The 17,473-nt window shown below is 34.7% G+C and overlaps 1 protein-coding gene across 5 annotated transcripts in view; it reads right to left on the bottom strand.

Annotated features, from left to right (window-relative positions):
• Positions 1 to 1,875: 1,875 nt before the first annotated feature.
• Positions 1,876 to 17,473, bottom strand: part of LOC111312155 (transportin MOS14-like) — a 31,373-nt gene continuing 15,775 nt past the window's right edge. For 3 of the 5 annotated variants that reach the window (XM_022912211.2, XM_022912203.2, XM_022912217.2), the window contains 15 exons: positions 15,445 to 15,526; positions 12,407 to 12,489; positions 11,335 to 11,451; positions 10,857 to 10,908; positions 10,451 to 10,606; positions 9,735 to 9,858; positions 9,548 to 9,629; positions 9,374 to 9,462; positions 9,196 to 9,270; positions 9,042 to 9,096; positions 8,120 to 8,239; positions 7,938 to 8,030; positions 7,698 to 7,843; positions 2,653 to 2,830; positions 1,876 to 2,512 (listed from right to left, as the gene is read on the bottom strand). In XM_022912211.2, the coding sequence (XP_022767946.2) occupies positions 2,234 to 2,512; positions 2,653 to 2,830; positions 7,698 to 7,843; positions 7,938 to 8,030; positions 8,120 to 8,239; positions 9,042 to 9,096; positions 9,196 to 9,270; positions 9,374 to 9,462; positions 9,548 to 9,629; positions 9,735 to 9,858; positions 10,451 to 10,606; positions 10,857 to 10,908; positions 11,335 to 11,451; positions 12,407 to 12,489; positions 15,445 to 15,526 (1,731 nt within the window). In that variant the 3' untranslated portion in view covers positions 1,876 to 2,233. Of the gene's footprint in view, positions 2,513 to 2,652; positions 2,831 to 7,697; positions 7,844 to 7,937; positions 8,031 to 8,119; positions 8,240 to 9,041; positions 9,097 to 9,195; positions 9,271 to 9,373; positions 9,463 to 9,547; positions 9,630 to 9,734; positions 9,859 to 10,450; positions 10,607 to 10,856; positions 10,909 to 11,334; positions 11,452 to 12,406; positions 12,539 to 15,444; positions 15,527 to 17,473 lie in introns of all 5 variants that reach the window. The other 2 variants (XM_022912206.2, XM_022912230.2) reach the window with 2 other exon arrangements.

The raw sequence follows: 17,473 nt of genomic DNA on the forward strand, positions 1-17,473 counted from the left end.
AAATGTTTTAAGGTTTTAGATAACACAAAATTAACTGGTATTATTTTTGGATCGACGTTTTAAATGTGCTATAACCTTCCTTACATGTAATCGTATCTCGAACACAATTTTAGTTTCGTAGACTAAAATCTACTCTTTTAAAGATACCTAAAGCAAGCTTGAAATTTTTCTTAAAAAAAAAATAAATTCAATTATGTAATCAATTGCATTTAAATAAAAAATATTGATAACAATTCTTAAATTGTATTTAACGATAAGTACATGATTTTATACATTATGACAGTTATCATAATGCCAAACTAGAGTATCCCAGAGCCTCAGCTTGCTCACTGGTAGAGTGCTAAGTGATGCTGCCTCCTCCAGAAGCATATCTTCTAGTCCACAAACATATCTTGAAGCAAGTCCACTTTCCATCGCATTGTGCTATCATCTATTAGGTCTTTAGCAAATCCATCTTCATTTCAAGATCCTCTAGGCAATTGAGGGACAAACGCTGGAGTAAAATGGTAGCCAATTATCCCTCCAGATTTTAATAGATTGGCCATTACCAACTCTCCACCCAACCCTATGTTGCAAAATGGCTCTAGACTCCCATATGCTCCTCCATGTCAGTGAGGGGTTATTACGCAACCAGGAATCCAGAAACGATGATTGTGGAAAATACTTTGTTGTCAACACTCCATATACCAAATGTGTTGGTGTTACAGATTAACCTCCAGCCCTGCTTTGCCTATAATGCCTTACTGAATTTTGTCATGTCTCTAAAACCCATGCCTCCATGTTTTGGTTTGCACATTCTGTCCCAATGTTTTTATGATAGAAAACAGCTCACTGTGTACGTTGGAATTGCTTGAACCACTGCTTTGAGGAATATCTCTTTGCCACCTTGCTATAGAGTTTTGCAACTCCACTCGGTCATCCATGCCTTTATCTAGTCCTTTAATTCTCTGAATGCCCGTTTTTAGAAAATAAGATTTTAAATAATATGAAAAATTTTACGTCAAGCTTTATAACTAAAGTTGGTAAAGTTCTTTATTAGAAATTAGTGAATAAAATATAAAATCAAAATTAAAAGATTTCATCATATAAATTAAGAGTCTAAAATTTAAAAAAAATTTAATAAATTTTTATATATTTATTAAATAGATAATTTTAGTAAAAATATTGACAACTTTTAATGTTGAATAAGTATCAACAAAATTTGAATTATAAATAAATTTTTTACATATTATTATTCTTCACATTAAATTTTATCAATATATTGATTTGAATTTTTTATTAAAGTTTTTATTATATCATTTTAAAAAAATATTCACAAACTACAGCTAAATAGTTTCATATAAGTTTTATCCTTAAATAACAATACCTGAGTCTAAAACTCTCATGCTTAACAGCTTGAGTAGCGTGTTTTCCCAAAATCTTTACCTGGTATGACTATCTCGCTCGTTTCATTCTAACCATAAAATCTGGCCGATCACTCCCTTTTAATGATTATGCTCTCAAGATGCGCAAAAATTCCTTTTCACCACGCATAATTTATTTGTCAGCATGTCTACGAGCAAACAATAAGCAAGCTCTTCCTAGAACCATTCCAGCTTGAGTCAGCTATGAGAATGATCTGCTCAGCAATGTTTCCGCAAGGCATACCGATAATTGGGCTGAAGTGAAAAGCTAAAAGTAACTCTCTTTTCCTTTTTCCTTTTTTGATATAAAAATATCGTAACATGGAGATAAGAAAAAAATATTACAAATGCTTAGATTCAAATCCCAAACTTTCTGCATGCTATATCTTAAAAATGACTGCATAAATTTACTAGACTAAACTTAAGATTTTCTTTTAATGTACTAATTATGCAGTAATCCTAATATAGCAACTTGCAGAAACAATCGACCTTCATTCTTGTAACAACTGGAAACTTCAAAGTATTTTCCCATTACAAACAAGACTTACAATTCTGTATACCAAGAATTTCACCCAAAAATTGAAGCGAATGCATCCAAGACGACTCGGAATCCAGATCTCTAACTCAAGATACAACAACCCATTCTCTCCCTAGCGTAAAAGAAATGCCAACACTCACCTTAAAAACAGGTGGAAATTTGAGAAATGATGATTGATACAAAATGAAGAATGAATGAAACAGCAAATAAAGGATCAAGTAATTCGTTTGGCTAATTGACAAGATGAGGCCTCAGCAAAACAGCCCCTCCAATATTTCTTTACTTCTTTCCACTACGACACAGGCACCACATCCAACTCTAGTGGCTTTAACGCTCCCTGAACACTCTCTTGAACTGTTCGATTACGACGACAAACATCAGATAACTCTTCAACTGGGGCTATCAGGGCATTCACATCAGCCCCCGAGGCAGCATCTGACAATGCTTGCAAAAATCTTGTGCGCTCCACCTCCTTGACAGCAGTCGATGGGATCAATGAAACACTTTCACTAGCCCACTCCAGAGCTTGCATTCCATAACCTCGGATTAATGCTAGAAGTGAATATGCTACCTGGAGTAGCAAATGGCCCCATGAAATTCATCATGAAAGATATTTAACACAATAATTTTAAACTCATTTTACTAATCATTAATATATCAATGTCAATGTGCATAAAAAGCTGAAGAATACAACAAAGCAGTAGAAGCTACCATTTCTAATCGAGAATTTGGGAGTGCTCCTGTTAGGGCCGCCATTAAAACTCTAGTAATGGTAGCACCTCGTGGAATAATGACACTGTCCCTGATAGATAACAATTGTTCTCCCTTGCTAGATTTTTCAAGATCAAAGATATCAGACAAGAAGGTCAAGACAGAATTGGAGGCCTCTCTGCAAATAAAATGCGGTGACACAATAAGTTTCTAAAACATATATAATAAAATCATATATGATCTTCAATCATAAGTGAACATTCCAAAATAATGCCTTCTTTCCTTTCTTTGAACATCTCAAAAATCCCATTTACCCTCCTTCCCAGTACCTTTCTTAACGATGATTTTTCATTTTCTTTTTGCATTAAAAATACCATTAAACTTCAAGTCTTAAATATTTGAAAAAGGCTAAAAATATGAATATAAGAATCCAAAAGACAAAGATTTCTCTTAAAACCACATCCAAAATCAAAAGATATTCAATTCAAGTCAAACAGGGATAATCGGATGCATTTCACCTATAATTCTTTTACTAAAATCCTACAATTATCTAATCACAATAAAAAACTATGTAAGATCCACCACTTATAAATGTGGACTCCATATAAAATTTTGATAAATCCCACACAATTTTGAATTATGATTGGTTAATTATAGTGCAATCATTATAGGTATACATAAACAGATATCTAAACAATCTTTTGATTATAAGCTAATACACGTGAGAAACAAGTGTATGTGGGAAAACACTTATTTACAACTAATTATAATCTTGTAATCTGTATATTTATATTTGTATCTCTAGAATTAAGTATTTGTATCCCTAAAATTAAGGACAAAAAATTAGGAAGGACAATCCCTCAATTATAGGATTAGTTTTTTAGGAAAATTTAGTTTCCTAGTTTAACCCTTAGTTAGTTGTATATAAACCTAAGGTTTTTGTATAAATTCTTAATTAGCAGTTTTTCAATATATACTCAGTTTTTCCACATGGTATCAGAGCTTTAGGCTCTTCTTGGGAAGCAAAATTTTCAGCCTTCATTGCTGACTTCTAGTTTAGGCCTTCATTGCCGAATCCTGTTTAGGCCTTCATTGCCAAATCCTTTCAAAGAAAGATATCGCTACCAACCAATTTGAGAAAATGTCAACTGGGAAAATCACTGGAGTACTACAAATATCTCGAAAACAAAGAGAGTTCGACAGGGAAGAGATTGAAAAGCTAAGAAACTTATTGAAAATCCTTGAAAAGCCTACTGTGGTATGTTCTTTGGGTAAGGTCTCTAGTTCAGGTAAAGCTTCTGGTTCTCATGGATTAAATGTCTCGGTTAAGCCTATTACGAGTGCTTAGGTCATTGACTCAGAAGCCACAGACCATATGACACATTCCTCATAGAAGTTTAATACATAAAACATGTCCTAGTAATAAGAAAATTGTTGCTGCAAATGGTTCACTTACTACAGTGACAGGATTAGGAGATGTTCAAGCTAATCCCTCATTTGTTCTCAAAAATGTTCTTCATTTCCTAGATTGTGTACTAATCTGATATCTATACAAAAACTTACCAGAGATATGAATTGCAAAGTGACTTTTTATCCCTCTTATTGTGAATTTCAAGACTAGAGTTCGAGAAAAATGAGTGGACTTGCTAAGGAGAAGGATGGACTATACTATCTTGAGACATCAAATAACACAAGTAATATCAAGAATAGTTTACCTTTGCCATTTCTTTCTGAAACATCTTTCAATAAAAACAAAATCTGGCTTTATCATTTTCGTCTTGGACATCCTTCTTTTGGAACTTTGAGAAACATGTTTTCTTCTTTGTTCAAAAGATTAAATGTCGAAGATTTTCATTGTGATGTTTGCAAACTTGCAAAGCATAGACGTGTGTCTTTTCCAATTAGTAACAAAAAAAGTTTTACTCCCTTTTACTTGATTCATAGTGACATTTGGGGTCCTTTTACAATTCCTAATATTTCTAGGGCAAGATGGTTTGTTTCATTCATAGATGATTGTACCAGGGTCTCTTGGGTTTTTTTACTAAATCCAAATCAGATGTGAATAATGTGTTTTTAAGCTTCCAAAACATGATCCAAAATCAATTTGGAGTGAGAATCAAATGCAAAAGACTACTTCAACCAAAGTCTATCCACCTATTTCCAAAAAGAGGGGATTATCCATGAATCATCTTGTGTTAATACTCCACAGCAGAATGGAATGGTATAGAGGAAAAACAGCCATTTACTAGCCACAACCCGAGCCTTTCTTTTTCAAGCAAATGTACCTAAATCTTACTGGGGGAAGTTGTTCTCACTACCACACATATTATAAATAGGTTACCTTCAAGGGTTTTGGGATTTAAAACTCCTATGGAACTATTCTCACAATGTTATCCCAACCTCAATACCACAAACAATCTCACACCTAGGATATTTGGTTGTACATCATTTGTTCATATTCACAATCATAACAGGGAAAAGTTGGATCCAAGAGCGATTAAGTGTATTTTTGTGGGGTATTCTTCAACTCAAAAAAGATATAAGTGCTATCATCCTCCTACCAAAAAATTCTGTGTCTGCAGATGTCACTTTTGAAGAAAGTAAACCATTTTTTACTCAACTTTATCTTCAGGGGGAGACTTCATTCATGAAAGATAAGGATAAAGACTTATTTTTGCTTGATTTGTCCCCTTCTTCAACATTTACACCCATTAATTCTTCTAAGTCGAAACCTGTTTCTGCTGAGCCCAAGTCAAACACTGAATTTGAGTTTGAACCTATTCCAAATATAGAAGATGTAACAAAGGATAATATTGTTCTTGATTCTATGAAAGAATTACAGGTATACTCAAGAAGGAAAGTTCCAGATCCTGAACCAGTGCCAGTCCAAGAACCTGATCCTAACTCTGGAAATGAGGTAACTACAGTTTGACTCTGTTTCTCAAAATGAGCATGAATCTTCTAAAACTATAACTAGTGATTATGATCTGCCTATTGTCATTAGGAAAGGAACCAGAGAATGTACTAAACATCCACTATACCCAATCTCTAATTTTGTGTCATTTGAAAAATTCTCACCATCTCACAAAAATTTTCTTGTGACCCTAAACACTATTTCTATTCCAACTACATTATTCGAGGCATTATCCAGTGAGAAATGGAGGCAAGCCATGAAAATAGAAATGGAGGACTTAGAGAAAAATCAGACATGGGAACTGGTAGAGTTGCCTAAAAGAAAAAATCCAGTGGGGTGTAAATGGGTTTTCACTGTAAAATACAAGGCAAATGGTACTATTGAAAGGTATAAAGCCAGGTTAATGGCTAAGGGCTACACTCAAACCTATGGAGTGGATTATCAGGAAACCTTTGCTCCAGTGGTCAAGATGAATGCAGTTAAGATTTTGTTATCATTGGCTGCAAATTACAATTGGCAGCTTCAACAATTTGATGTAAAGAATGCTTTTCTACATGGTGATTTGGAAAAAGAAATATATATGAAGCTTCCACCGGGATTTGGAGGTCATCTAGAAGCAAACAAAGTATGCAGACTAAAAAAGGCTTCATATGGCCTTAAACAGTCTCCTAAGGCTTTGTTCGGGAGATTTGCCAAAGTGATGCTAAAAATGGGATATAAACAGAGTCAAGGAGATCACACATTATTTATCAAGCACTCTGATTCAGAAAGAGTCACAGTTCTATTAGTGTATGTTGATAATACAATTGTAATTGGAGATGATGAAAAAGAGAGAGAATCTCTAAAACAGTGTTTGGCTAGAGAATTTGAGATAAAAGAGCTAGGGAGATTGAAGTAGTTCCTAAGAATTGAAGTAGCTCACTCACGGCATGGTATCTTCATCTCACAACAAAAATATGTGATGGATCTTCTGAAAGAAACTGGGAAGCTCGTATGTAAACCTGCAAATACCCCTATAGATCCTAATCATAAAATTGGATAAGCTAATGAAGATTCTGCTGTAAATAGAGAGATGTACCAAAGATTAGTTGGAAGACTCATTTATCTTTCACATACTAGACCTGATATAGCATATGCTGTGAGTGTGGTAAGTCAATTTATGCATAGTCCTAAAGAAATGCACCTACAGACTATCTACCGTATATTGCACTACTTGAAAGCCAATCCTGGGAGAGGTATCTTATTCAAAAGAAATTTGGGGCTAGTTCTAGAAGCATATACAGATGCTGATTATGCAAGTTTAGTAACCGATAGAAGATCCACCTAAGGCTACTGCACTTTCTTATGTGGTAATCTTGTGACTTGGAGGAGTTAAAAACAGAATGTGGTGGCAAGATCAAGTGCTGAAGCAGAGTTCAAAGCAATGGCTCAAGGAATTTGTGAACTACTATGGTTAAAGATTATCCTAGAAGACTTGAAAATCAAGTGGGATAGACCAATGAGACTCAATTGTGATAACAAGTCTGCAATAAGCATTGCACACAATCCTACGCAACATGACAGAACAAAACATATTGAAATAGACCGACATTTCACAAAGGAGAAACTAGTCAGTGGGTTGATTTGTACACCTTATTTATCAACTAAGAGTCAACTTGCAGATGTGTTGACTAAAGGTCTCAGCAGTGCAACATTTCAAGAAATTATTTCGAAGCTAGGAATGGAAAACACCTATTCACCAGCTTAAGGGGGAGTGTGGGAAAACACTTATTACAACTGGTTGTAATCTTGTAATCTGTATATTTATATTTGTATCTCTAGAATTAAGTATTTGTATCCCTAGAATTAAGGACAAAAAATTAGGATAGACAATCCCTCAATTATAGGATTAGTTTTTTAGAAAGATTTAGTTTCCTAGTTTAACCCCTAGTTAGTTGCATATAAACCTAAGGTTCTTGTATAATTCTTAATTAGCAGTTTTTCAATATATACTCAGTTTTTCCACAGTGTCCTATAATAAGGATGCACCACATGTGTGTGCCCACAGCCACAGACCTGTACACATGCACAAACAAACCAACAAACAAGCTCATGGAATAAATAGAGGCAGAAAGAAAGAAAGAGGCTATACCTATGCTGTACTGTGATCCCAATCATCGAGCAATCAATTAAAGCTGGAAATACAGCAGAAGGAATTAACAATTGAGGACAATACCGAATGCACCTTGATGCCAATAGAAAACAATCATCTGCTATGTCTGGTCTTGCAGTGAATTCCTGCAGAAAAAAAATATGTAAAAGTTGACATATTCGCAAATAACTGGAAAAAAAAAAAAAAAAAAAAAGCATACACCATTCAATTAAACCATACCTTAATACTTGTGAGAAGACATGTCGTGTGTTTGAAGAGCGCTTCAATCAAATTTTTTAGGTAGCTTGCACAAGAAAGATCAGAGCCAAATATCTGCAGCACGAGTGGAACTGACTTCTCAACATCCGAATCAAAATAAATATAAAAGTAAAATTAGCAATATTAACAAAGAAAAAATGTACCTTTATAACTTCACTAGAGAGATAAAGGAAGCATGGCTGGTGGTGTTGTTGATATAGGCCTTGGATTTCTTCAAGCATTGCTCCGATTGTGATTCCCATAAACCTTCCAGAAGTTCTCACCTAATAAAGAAAACTTTGAGATCATTTCTGCTGCGTGGTAATGCTCATTATTTTCAGACAGGTGACTGCTAATAAGAAATTCATTCACTTCCTTTTTTCCATGCCAGGTTTTGGGAGATAAAAGTCAGGAGTAGACAGGATCCTTATTTGATCCCAGAGCCTCTAAGATAAATCTTCCTCTGGGAAAAATCCAACGGCTTAGTTAAGAATACACCTAAATAACATAATTATAGTAACTACCCCTACTGTGTAAGGACCACATTCCAATTGACATAGTCTTCAAGAACGTAATTACAAATTTAATTTAACAACTCTCTGGAGCCATTCAGGTAACACCCTCTAGAGATGCACATGTAATGATTTGGGACAGCTGGGTTAGCAGCACCCATCCAAAATGCATGTAAAAGAAATGAGTAGAAAATGAATTTAAGAGAAGTAAAACTACAGAAAGATCAAATGGAACAGATTCAATTCACCTAAAAAATAAAAAACCACTAGTTCAAGTACAATGGCAGAGACATACTAAATTCCATGATCAAACAAACTAATTCAACAATCACATTCTGAGAATATAATTATATAATTAAGAAATCTGATTTGTAACATAAAGTCTTTGGAATTAATATTATCATTGCAATCAATTCATGCAACTCCTGCAGCTAGAAATAAGGCAAACATGGATGTCGATTGAAGAATGCCAAATTTGTATCTAAGATGCATGCTGTAGAATGTTGAAACAATCACACTTCTAAATCAGCTATTAAAAATCCATTTTTCTAAGCCAACTCAGCAATAGACTCACAGCATATTTGCAAGCACGGCAAAGAGACTCCATGGTCCGCATGTCCCAGGCACGACTGCATCAGAAACATATAAAGAACAAATCAGGTAAAAGTCAGAAACCTAGGAACACTTAAAACTGTGATTACCCAATTAGGAAGTTGTTCCATACTTACAGATCAAATATGGCTTTGAATATTGGCCAAAGCCTGTGAATTGCATCAGCCACTGCTCCAGGATGATTTACATACCTAGAATTGGTTCCAGTTGAATGGTGAAAAAAAATCTCAATAAACCAACAGAAACAACGAAAATAAAAATGGGGAGGGGAGAGGAAGGGATCATTTATCTCACCGAAAGATATATGCAAATTGATCTATGTGAGCTGTTAATTCACGAGCATGTTTCTTCTCCAAAACTTCTGGACCTTGGTTGAAAATTTCCTGGTAACATACCATAAAAAATGATCTATTTTCAAACAAAAATAAAAATAAGTATTACTAATAAACCCTCAGGAAACAAACTAGCCTGTAAAGGAGTAACAACTGATGAGCACAGTTCCTCTAAGGCACCCTTAGCAGGCTCTGGTGGAAGTTCAGTAATGACCATGCTGAGGAAACAATTTAACAGCCATTAATAAATCAAGTGGCCAATGTAAGACTATAAGTCACTATCCATATCTCTAGCCCCTAAAGTTGCTGAGTAACAAGCACACCTCAAAGCTTCAACTAAGTGCAATGAATCCTCAGCAGAGCCCTTAAAACTACCTTCTCCATTAACTGCTGTATAGTATATATGGAAAAGCTGGTTACAATAAGCACAAAGCTTTTTACGGCAATCTGCATTCAACAGGAACCATTTTAATCCACAGTTAAAATTTTGAAAACAAAATCATAAAGCAAAACATATTCACCATCCAAGTATGAACTCAGGCAGCTAGCTATATAAAAAATTTGATCTATTCCAAGGTATATTACGATGCAGACAGCAAGGTTCCTCCATGCTTTGTGATCTTTTTCTTATTTTTCCTTCTTTTTTCTTCTCAGGAAAAGGGTGGATTCCATTATACACAATCTCACATTATAAGTTCATGATTCTCCAAACTCAATATAAATTGAAAAAACTTTGAACAGTCAACCAAATTTTACTTCCTACACTTAATTTTTATTAGTAAAAACAAGATCTAATCAAAACGCCCAAGTGTCACTTGTCACATTTTGACAGTGGTACCACAGCAGTAACATCAAAAACTTGTTCAAATAAAGATGTATCACATGGTACATCAAAGAATAATAACAAGCACCTACAACGGTTAGTCTTGTTATTACAAGCATGAACATCCTTTACATCAACTTGTCCTGGGAAGGTTACAATAACATTCCGCGAGGTAGATAAAGAAAGCAGAAAAATAGTTAATAAAAAAAACACTACCATCGCAGATGTGTCTAAATGCCAAAGCAGCAGTTGCTGCAGAATCTTCCGAGGTACGCATGCCGCTCATGAGAATATCGATCACCAAAGGCAACTTAGAGAAACCACTTGGTGCAGCATCCAGCCACTTAGAATACGCTCCAATGATTAAGCAAACTGACATTTTTTACGTGCACACATCACTCTTGATATTGAAGACAAATTCAGATAACAAACTATAAAATTTAAAAATAGTAAAAACACAACTTTGCAATCATGGCAGGCCAGATGAGAGCAGGTATTTTGGACTCAGAACACATCTACTGCTTTGGAAGGAGATGTTCAGCATCTTCACCCCACATTGACCTTGTTCCCAGTTTGGGGCGAAAAGGTAGATAATTTCACAGATTATGAAGTGGTAGATTACCCGTTTGAAGTAGCTGGGGCTGATGAGGCAGTTTTGAAAGTAGATCCATAACCTGTAAATCCAATCACACCAACACAATGTGTATTTTATAGATTATAAAGTAACAAATGATTTCAAAACATAACTGCAAATAAACTGGCAGTAAAATCCAAAGATTAACACAATTAGCACTTCTTAAGTTCAAAGTTTCATGTAGTAAAAACTCTCATTCAGACTGCCAATTAACTCCAGAATACAATTGTACAAGAAGAGCTACATAACTTGAAGGAAATTATATGTATGCATGTATGTACTTAATATCATAGGTAAGTCACATTGAGCATTACTTAATACCGCATATGCATATATTAAAAGATAGAGATGGGAGATAATGTTAAGACCTAGTCAAAGTAACAGCTGCAGACGTCCAAGGACAATATAAATGTGGTGTATCAACAAAGAAAGTAGCACATAAGAGGAATCTGATGTTCATCCATACCTGAGGCATTATGTTTGTTTCAACAACTGAAACATAATTTGATATAGCTCCAATGCAAAATAAAGCAGCCTCAGCTGGATGCCATTCACTCTGTTCGTTTCCACAGAAAGATAGAGACTTGGAAATGCAGAAAAGGAGAACTCAGTTTAGCAATAGGGACTTTCTAAAGGATTATATCAGTAACAGTAAAATATACAGTTCCCAAATCTTCTTGAGAGGTCAATACAACTTAAGTTGTATAACTAAAGACAGAACTAAACCTTCACCTTATTCTTCCAAATTGCTTCCTTGAAGGAAAGATTATTCGTGGCCAATTTGATTCCACAAATATGCATAACGTTATAATTCAATATTCTAACAATTAAAAGAAAATGGAAGTGAAAAAAGGCAGCTATCAAAAGTTTTCGAGTAATTCATTGATACTGTTTTAAAAGCACTAATGGCCATTGGAACTAGGTCAAAATCACCAGGCTAGGCCACTAAACGGCCATGGAACCTCACCAAAGTTACAAGATCACCAAAGTTACAAGATCAGGCCCCATATAGCAACAAGGAAAACCTACATTGCTAATATTGACTGAAAATTCCTCAAAAGGCTTTTCTTACCACCAGCAATACGGTGGTTACATTCTCCTTTTTTTCCTTTTTTGTTTGGCCTCACAGTTATTGCATTTGAAAACCTGCCAAATTAACTTGAATATACTAGCAGAAGGACTAGCCAAACATCTATAGAGATGTCTGTGCAGATGTTTTAAATACCTCTCTCTCTTACCCCCACCCTCTATCTCCCTCTTTCTCTCAAAAATTACCGCATAACTAATTCCGCAATGAAAGTAGGTGGGAGGAGATTGTAAACACAACTCCAAGAAGTTGCCAAATGTGACAATAGCATTCCTAACATGACAATGTCATGCACCTTCTGAGCATTGAAATTCAGCCTCCAATTACAAACTTAAGGAATATAATTTATATTGCAAACTTATTAACTACTACCAGGCAACTTGAGTAGTGAAGAAAAGAAACAAACTTAATGAATATAATTTATATTGCAAGCAATGCAAATAATACATACGTCTACAAGCTTCACGTACAGAATTTGCAGCATTGCATCACCGCCTAATACTGATGCCGCATCAGTTAACACATCCGCAATAGCTAGCAACATAACAGATCCCATCAGGGTCTCATCAAAGCCAAACCATATCTTCCAAAAACAGAAGGAAAACAAATGAAACTAATGACCTTTACATTCAAAAGAAAACTGAAACCAAAAGACAGAAGATGAGACGAAAATATTTCTTTATATTAGATTAAGTGAATTATCAAGTCACCTACCTTAACAATTCAATAATGGCCTAGTGACTCAGTTATAGGAGAAAAAATGTCCAGAAAGGTTAATCCTAGAAGCAAACTTCATGTTATCTAATTGGAAACATGTACATAGTCTAACATTAAATAAGGAAATATGATAGCAGCTAGAGAACTCATTTTGTAAAGGGATAAAAAAAGGTCAACCATGACTATGTGATGGAATGGGGAGCAAAGCTAGAGAACTCATTTTGTTAAGTGATAAAAAATGTCAAACATGAACTATATGACAGAATGGGGAGCAAAGGATTTAATGAGTTCCATTCGACGGATGGAACAAGGAAACTGCTCTGATTTTCAATTAAACATCCAAGTGCATACGTTCTATTAACCCAAAAAAAAAGTTCTTAGAGAACACGTACTTGCTGGTTATACTAGGTGATGGTCTATAGTACTTACACAAAATCATGCAAAATAAGGTCAGCTAGTAGACCACCTAATCAACCAACAGCTTCCAAATCCTAACATATAAACAACATCCACAATATGGTACTTAAAATATGATTTGCATACGCTATTTCCTTGGAGGCATTAGCCCATGGCTTGCCCATCTACTGGAAATGTTACACAGAACAGGCAACTTAGATCTACAATTAGACAGTTAATATCCTTGCATTAAACACAAGTTGAGAAAACTAAAACCATTGTTGGCTTAAAAATCTTGCACTAATGGGATGCACAAATTAAGTCTCGGTAAACATTAGGCAGTCCCATCACGTAATGTAACCCATTAATCTTTAAACTTTTATTTTAGCATTTCACAATAGACAAAGGAAATATTAAGACAAAGGCTCATCATTAACAACCAATATATTTTGCAAAATATCCCGCCAAAGTGAAGAATATCTAGCATAAGCACACATTATGCACATAAGTTGATAGAGAATTTGTTAAGTAATCCCAGTCTAAAATAAGATGCCATGTAATGGACATCCCAAGTTACTCCAATAGAACAAACATTCTAACTTCAAAATTATCAAGTTTAAATAAAAAGCAGCACATTAAGTCTTTCAATTGCTCAAAATTGTTGCTGGGATCCAAGAAACTAAGATAAACAGTAATTTAGAGTAGGAGAGTCTCTTACATGATATCTTTTGACTGTTCCTTTTTGAACAGTTACAAGAAAGCCACACAACTTGTTAAATGAATATGATTTATTTGCAATTATAGATTTTTCCATATGGTTACTTTCAGCTTAGATCCTGTACAAGATTTTCCTCCTAATATATATGCTATACCTAACCAATTGAAACAAAACCATAAAAACTTTGGTAAACAATTATAATTCACCTGAGAATCAGTCAAAGTAAATTTCATCACTTCAGTTAGAAGATAGACTTAAGTCACCTCGCCACATTACACAAGCAGAAATCACTCCTTCGAGTGAGCACATAATCAGCATAAGTCAAAGCCAACAACAGTTGATTCCTTTGCATTCCATTGGGTGTGTATTCCAAATAACATACTAGAATAGCTAGCTAGCAGTTGCTAAAGAAACAATTATCGAAAGCAAATTATAAGCACAATGGACGTATATTTACAAACCATAACTCAATGACACTTTACATAAGAGATACACTTGATAAATTATGATTATGCATGTCAATAGATGACACTGTGGTTGCTTCAGACACAAAGATGAAGCTAATATAGATAATATGTTCTTAACAGAAGACATGAATTAAATTTAAACAAAGCCTCATAAACAGCCCATTGCACTAGCAAGGTAAGGGGATAGATGTACAAAAGAATCAATCATGTTAAACTACTTAAAGTGGTTTCTATACATGGTATGTTAGAAACATTCAATTAGAGGTTAAACAGACTTTTATAAGCACATAAAGTATTCACTGATGCAAAAACCAACACAGAAGGAAAGTCACCAGAGGGGCAAGGCACCCCAAAAAGCAATCAATCAATGTTACCATGCCTTCATCAAGACCTACACTTACAAAGTGCAATTCATGGGAGGACCCAATTTCTGAAACCATTTCCAAATCATGAAAAATTACTAAGATTGTAGAATAAACATACAGTTTATGACATCAGATTTTGTCCTTGACTTCTGCCTACATTTATCTATTTTATTATATAGATGGCCACATGCCAATAATGGTCTAAATCATTTGGAACACGCTCATCATGAAATGAAAATAATTAGCTGTGAGCTGCCATTGCATGCCTTATGGTTATCATGATAATAGGAAAATGAATATCAACAAAAATATCCATTTGAAATTGTCAAAAACTTCCAGGATTACCTATAATATGTAGGGAACCAAATCTTCAAATTCACAAACAAATAGAAAGAAATATGAAGGTGCTATCCTTCATCTTAAAATTTTATACAAATTACAAAGTATTTTGATATTTGTTTTTCATAGTAGCTAGATAAAGAAGCAAGTGAAAATTCAATTATACGCACATATACATACACACAGACTCGTCAACATATGAGTGCTTACATTATGTATAACCACATGCACATGATATACATTCAATCTCATAATTTACATTTCCATGTCAAGATAATTAGGAAATGCCATGTATAGTACCCAGTATTAATGTCAAAAATACAGCATCACAAAGAGGGTTTTAAAATCTCAAGAAAACACCCCAAATCTCATGTTTGTCACTATTTGAACCCAAGACCATCCACTAGGATATGGGGTTTACTCAAGCCATTTACTAGGCGTTTCATAAGAAAAGGATAATAGCCAATACAAGACAGCCAATTATTACCATATCTAGTCTGTTTGAATTCCTTGAGATCCTCATATGAAAGATCTTTATAGTCTTGACGATATTGAACTCGGAAGCCAACCTGTGGAGAAAAACCGTGGCACTCCAATGTCTTAGCCAATAGGAAAATACAATTTTAAAAACTGAACATGAAGTCCATTCTTTTGAAATCAGTTAAAATTCACCCACCGTAATATTTTTTGGCTCTTCATCCCTTTCAGAAAAGATAGATATGTAACAATAAATATACCTCATATTAAACATTGACACTGAAGCAAATAGCAAGAGTCAACAATATGCAGTTCTTTCCTCCCAAAATAGCCAACTACATCTCATCAGAGAACAATAAGGATGGAACAAGTATTGCATTCTACAAATTCTTATGGTAACGATCCCATACAAAAAATTTTAAAATGAAAGGGTTGGGCTTCTGCGAACTTACTAATGCTCCATAGGTGACACCAATGAAATCAAGGCATTCACCTAGGCACTCAGGTGAGGCACCAGAGGAAAAAAGCACCTCCTGTCACACTAGGTAGGCACCTTTATTCGGGTACTTCCATTGATGCCCAGGCACACCTTTTTGCAAGGGAATAGGTGCCCAAAAGCCTTGCCTCAGTGAATTTTCCCTTTAATATCTATAATTTCTTATTTCACTTATTAATTTTTCTTTTGGTTGTGCTTCCAAGTTTACAAAAAGGAAAATGCATTGACTTTCTGCAAGCATAAATAGGTATACTAGTGTCTATTTGTTGGAGATGGAATTGCCCTCCTTGTTTAAGTCTAGATTTTCCACAAAACAAAAGGAAAGATTGCTGAAGTTGTTGGCTGCTTCCATTGTCCAGAACAAATCTAGAAAAGTTATATGACTTATCACCACTCTCTTATCTCCCTCTAACTAAAATGTTTAATTACTTTTCTCTTCTTTTTCTTTAATAACTTCATGGGGAGCATACGTCTCTGCATTCATCATAAAAATACAATACCAAAGCATGCCACTGCTTTTCTTAGCTAAAAAATTTTGATAATAAAAAAAAAAGAATATAATGCCACCATTTCTATGTTCTTGAATAGAGCAATACGAGAACTATGTATTTAGTAAAACCTGGCTTCACTTGTGCAATCACTTTTTTAGCATCTAGCACCCTGGGAAAACAAGGAGCTTAGCACCTTCAAGGAACCTTTCACCTTTGACTACAACAAGGACACTATTGTTAGTGTATGCAAGTGTAGGAGTTGGAATATTATGGGAATATTCCATAGGAGACAGTTTAGGAGGGATTAATTGGGAGCATTAATGTGTAATTTGTAATTGATTCTCTTTCCTTAGTATTGACTAGATAAATTATAATGAAAGCCTAATCCAAGGGATTAGCAAGTTGTTCTCTAAAGCCTTAATTCTAACATGGTTTCAGAGCCAGCGATGCAACCCTAGCTATTGCCACCCCCCTCTCTCTTTCTTTCCCCAAACCCTTATGCGATAGCCCCCACATCGTCACCTAAGCCACGTTACTACAGACTTTGATCTTGCAACCCTAAAGCTGCATACTTGAAACTTTTCCTTCCTCTTTAGCAGTCCCTCATTTGTTAAAAAGGTGCCGCCCCCTTATTCTCAAAGGCGGCAAGAAAAAGTTGCAACCTCTTCGTGAATGATTGATTAAAAGAGACAAGTTCTTCTCAGTGTAGAGCATGGCTACAAAACGAGGGATGGAGTTCCTAATTGTTGATTAGGGGTTGTGTTACTCGATTAAAGGATTACTGTGGAAATCTGATTCTCCGATATTAGTGTAAATTTGATTCTCCTACATTAGTGCTTAATTTATTTTAGGAATATTTCTGATTTACTCTTCTAATTTAGTCAACTATTCTAATTGTCAAGTTTTTAGGGATTTGTCTCTATTTTATAATAGAATAATTTTCCTTCCTTGTATTATTTTTTGTTTTTTGTTTCATGTAAGTTGTTTCCTAATAAGGAACTTCATTGTTCTTATATATTTAGATGCACTCCTTCATTGTAGATAGAATAAGA

Source organism: Durio zibethinus, chromosome 9 (genome assembly GCF_047325235.1).
Source record: "Durio zibethinus cultivar Kanyao isolate XHJ-2024 chromosome 9, ASM4732523v1, whole genome shotgun sequence".
Classification (NCBI taxonomy): Eukaryota; Viridiplantae; Streptophyta; class Magnoliopsida; order Malvales; family Malvaceae; genus Durio; species Durio zibethinus.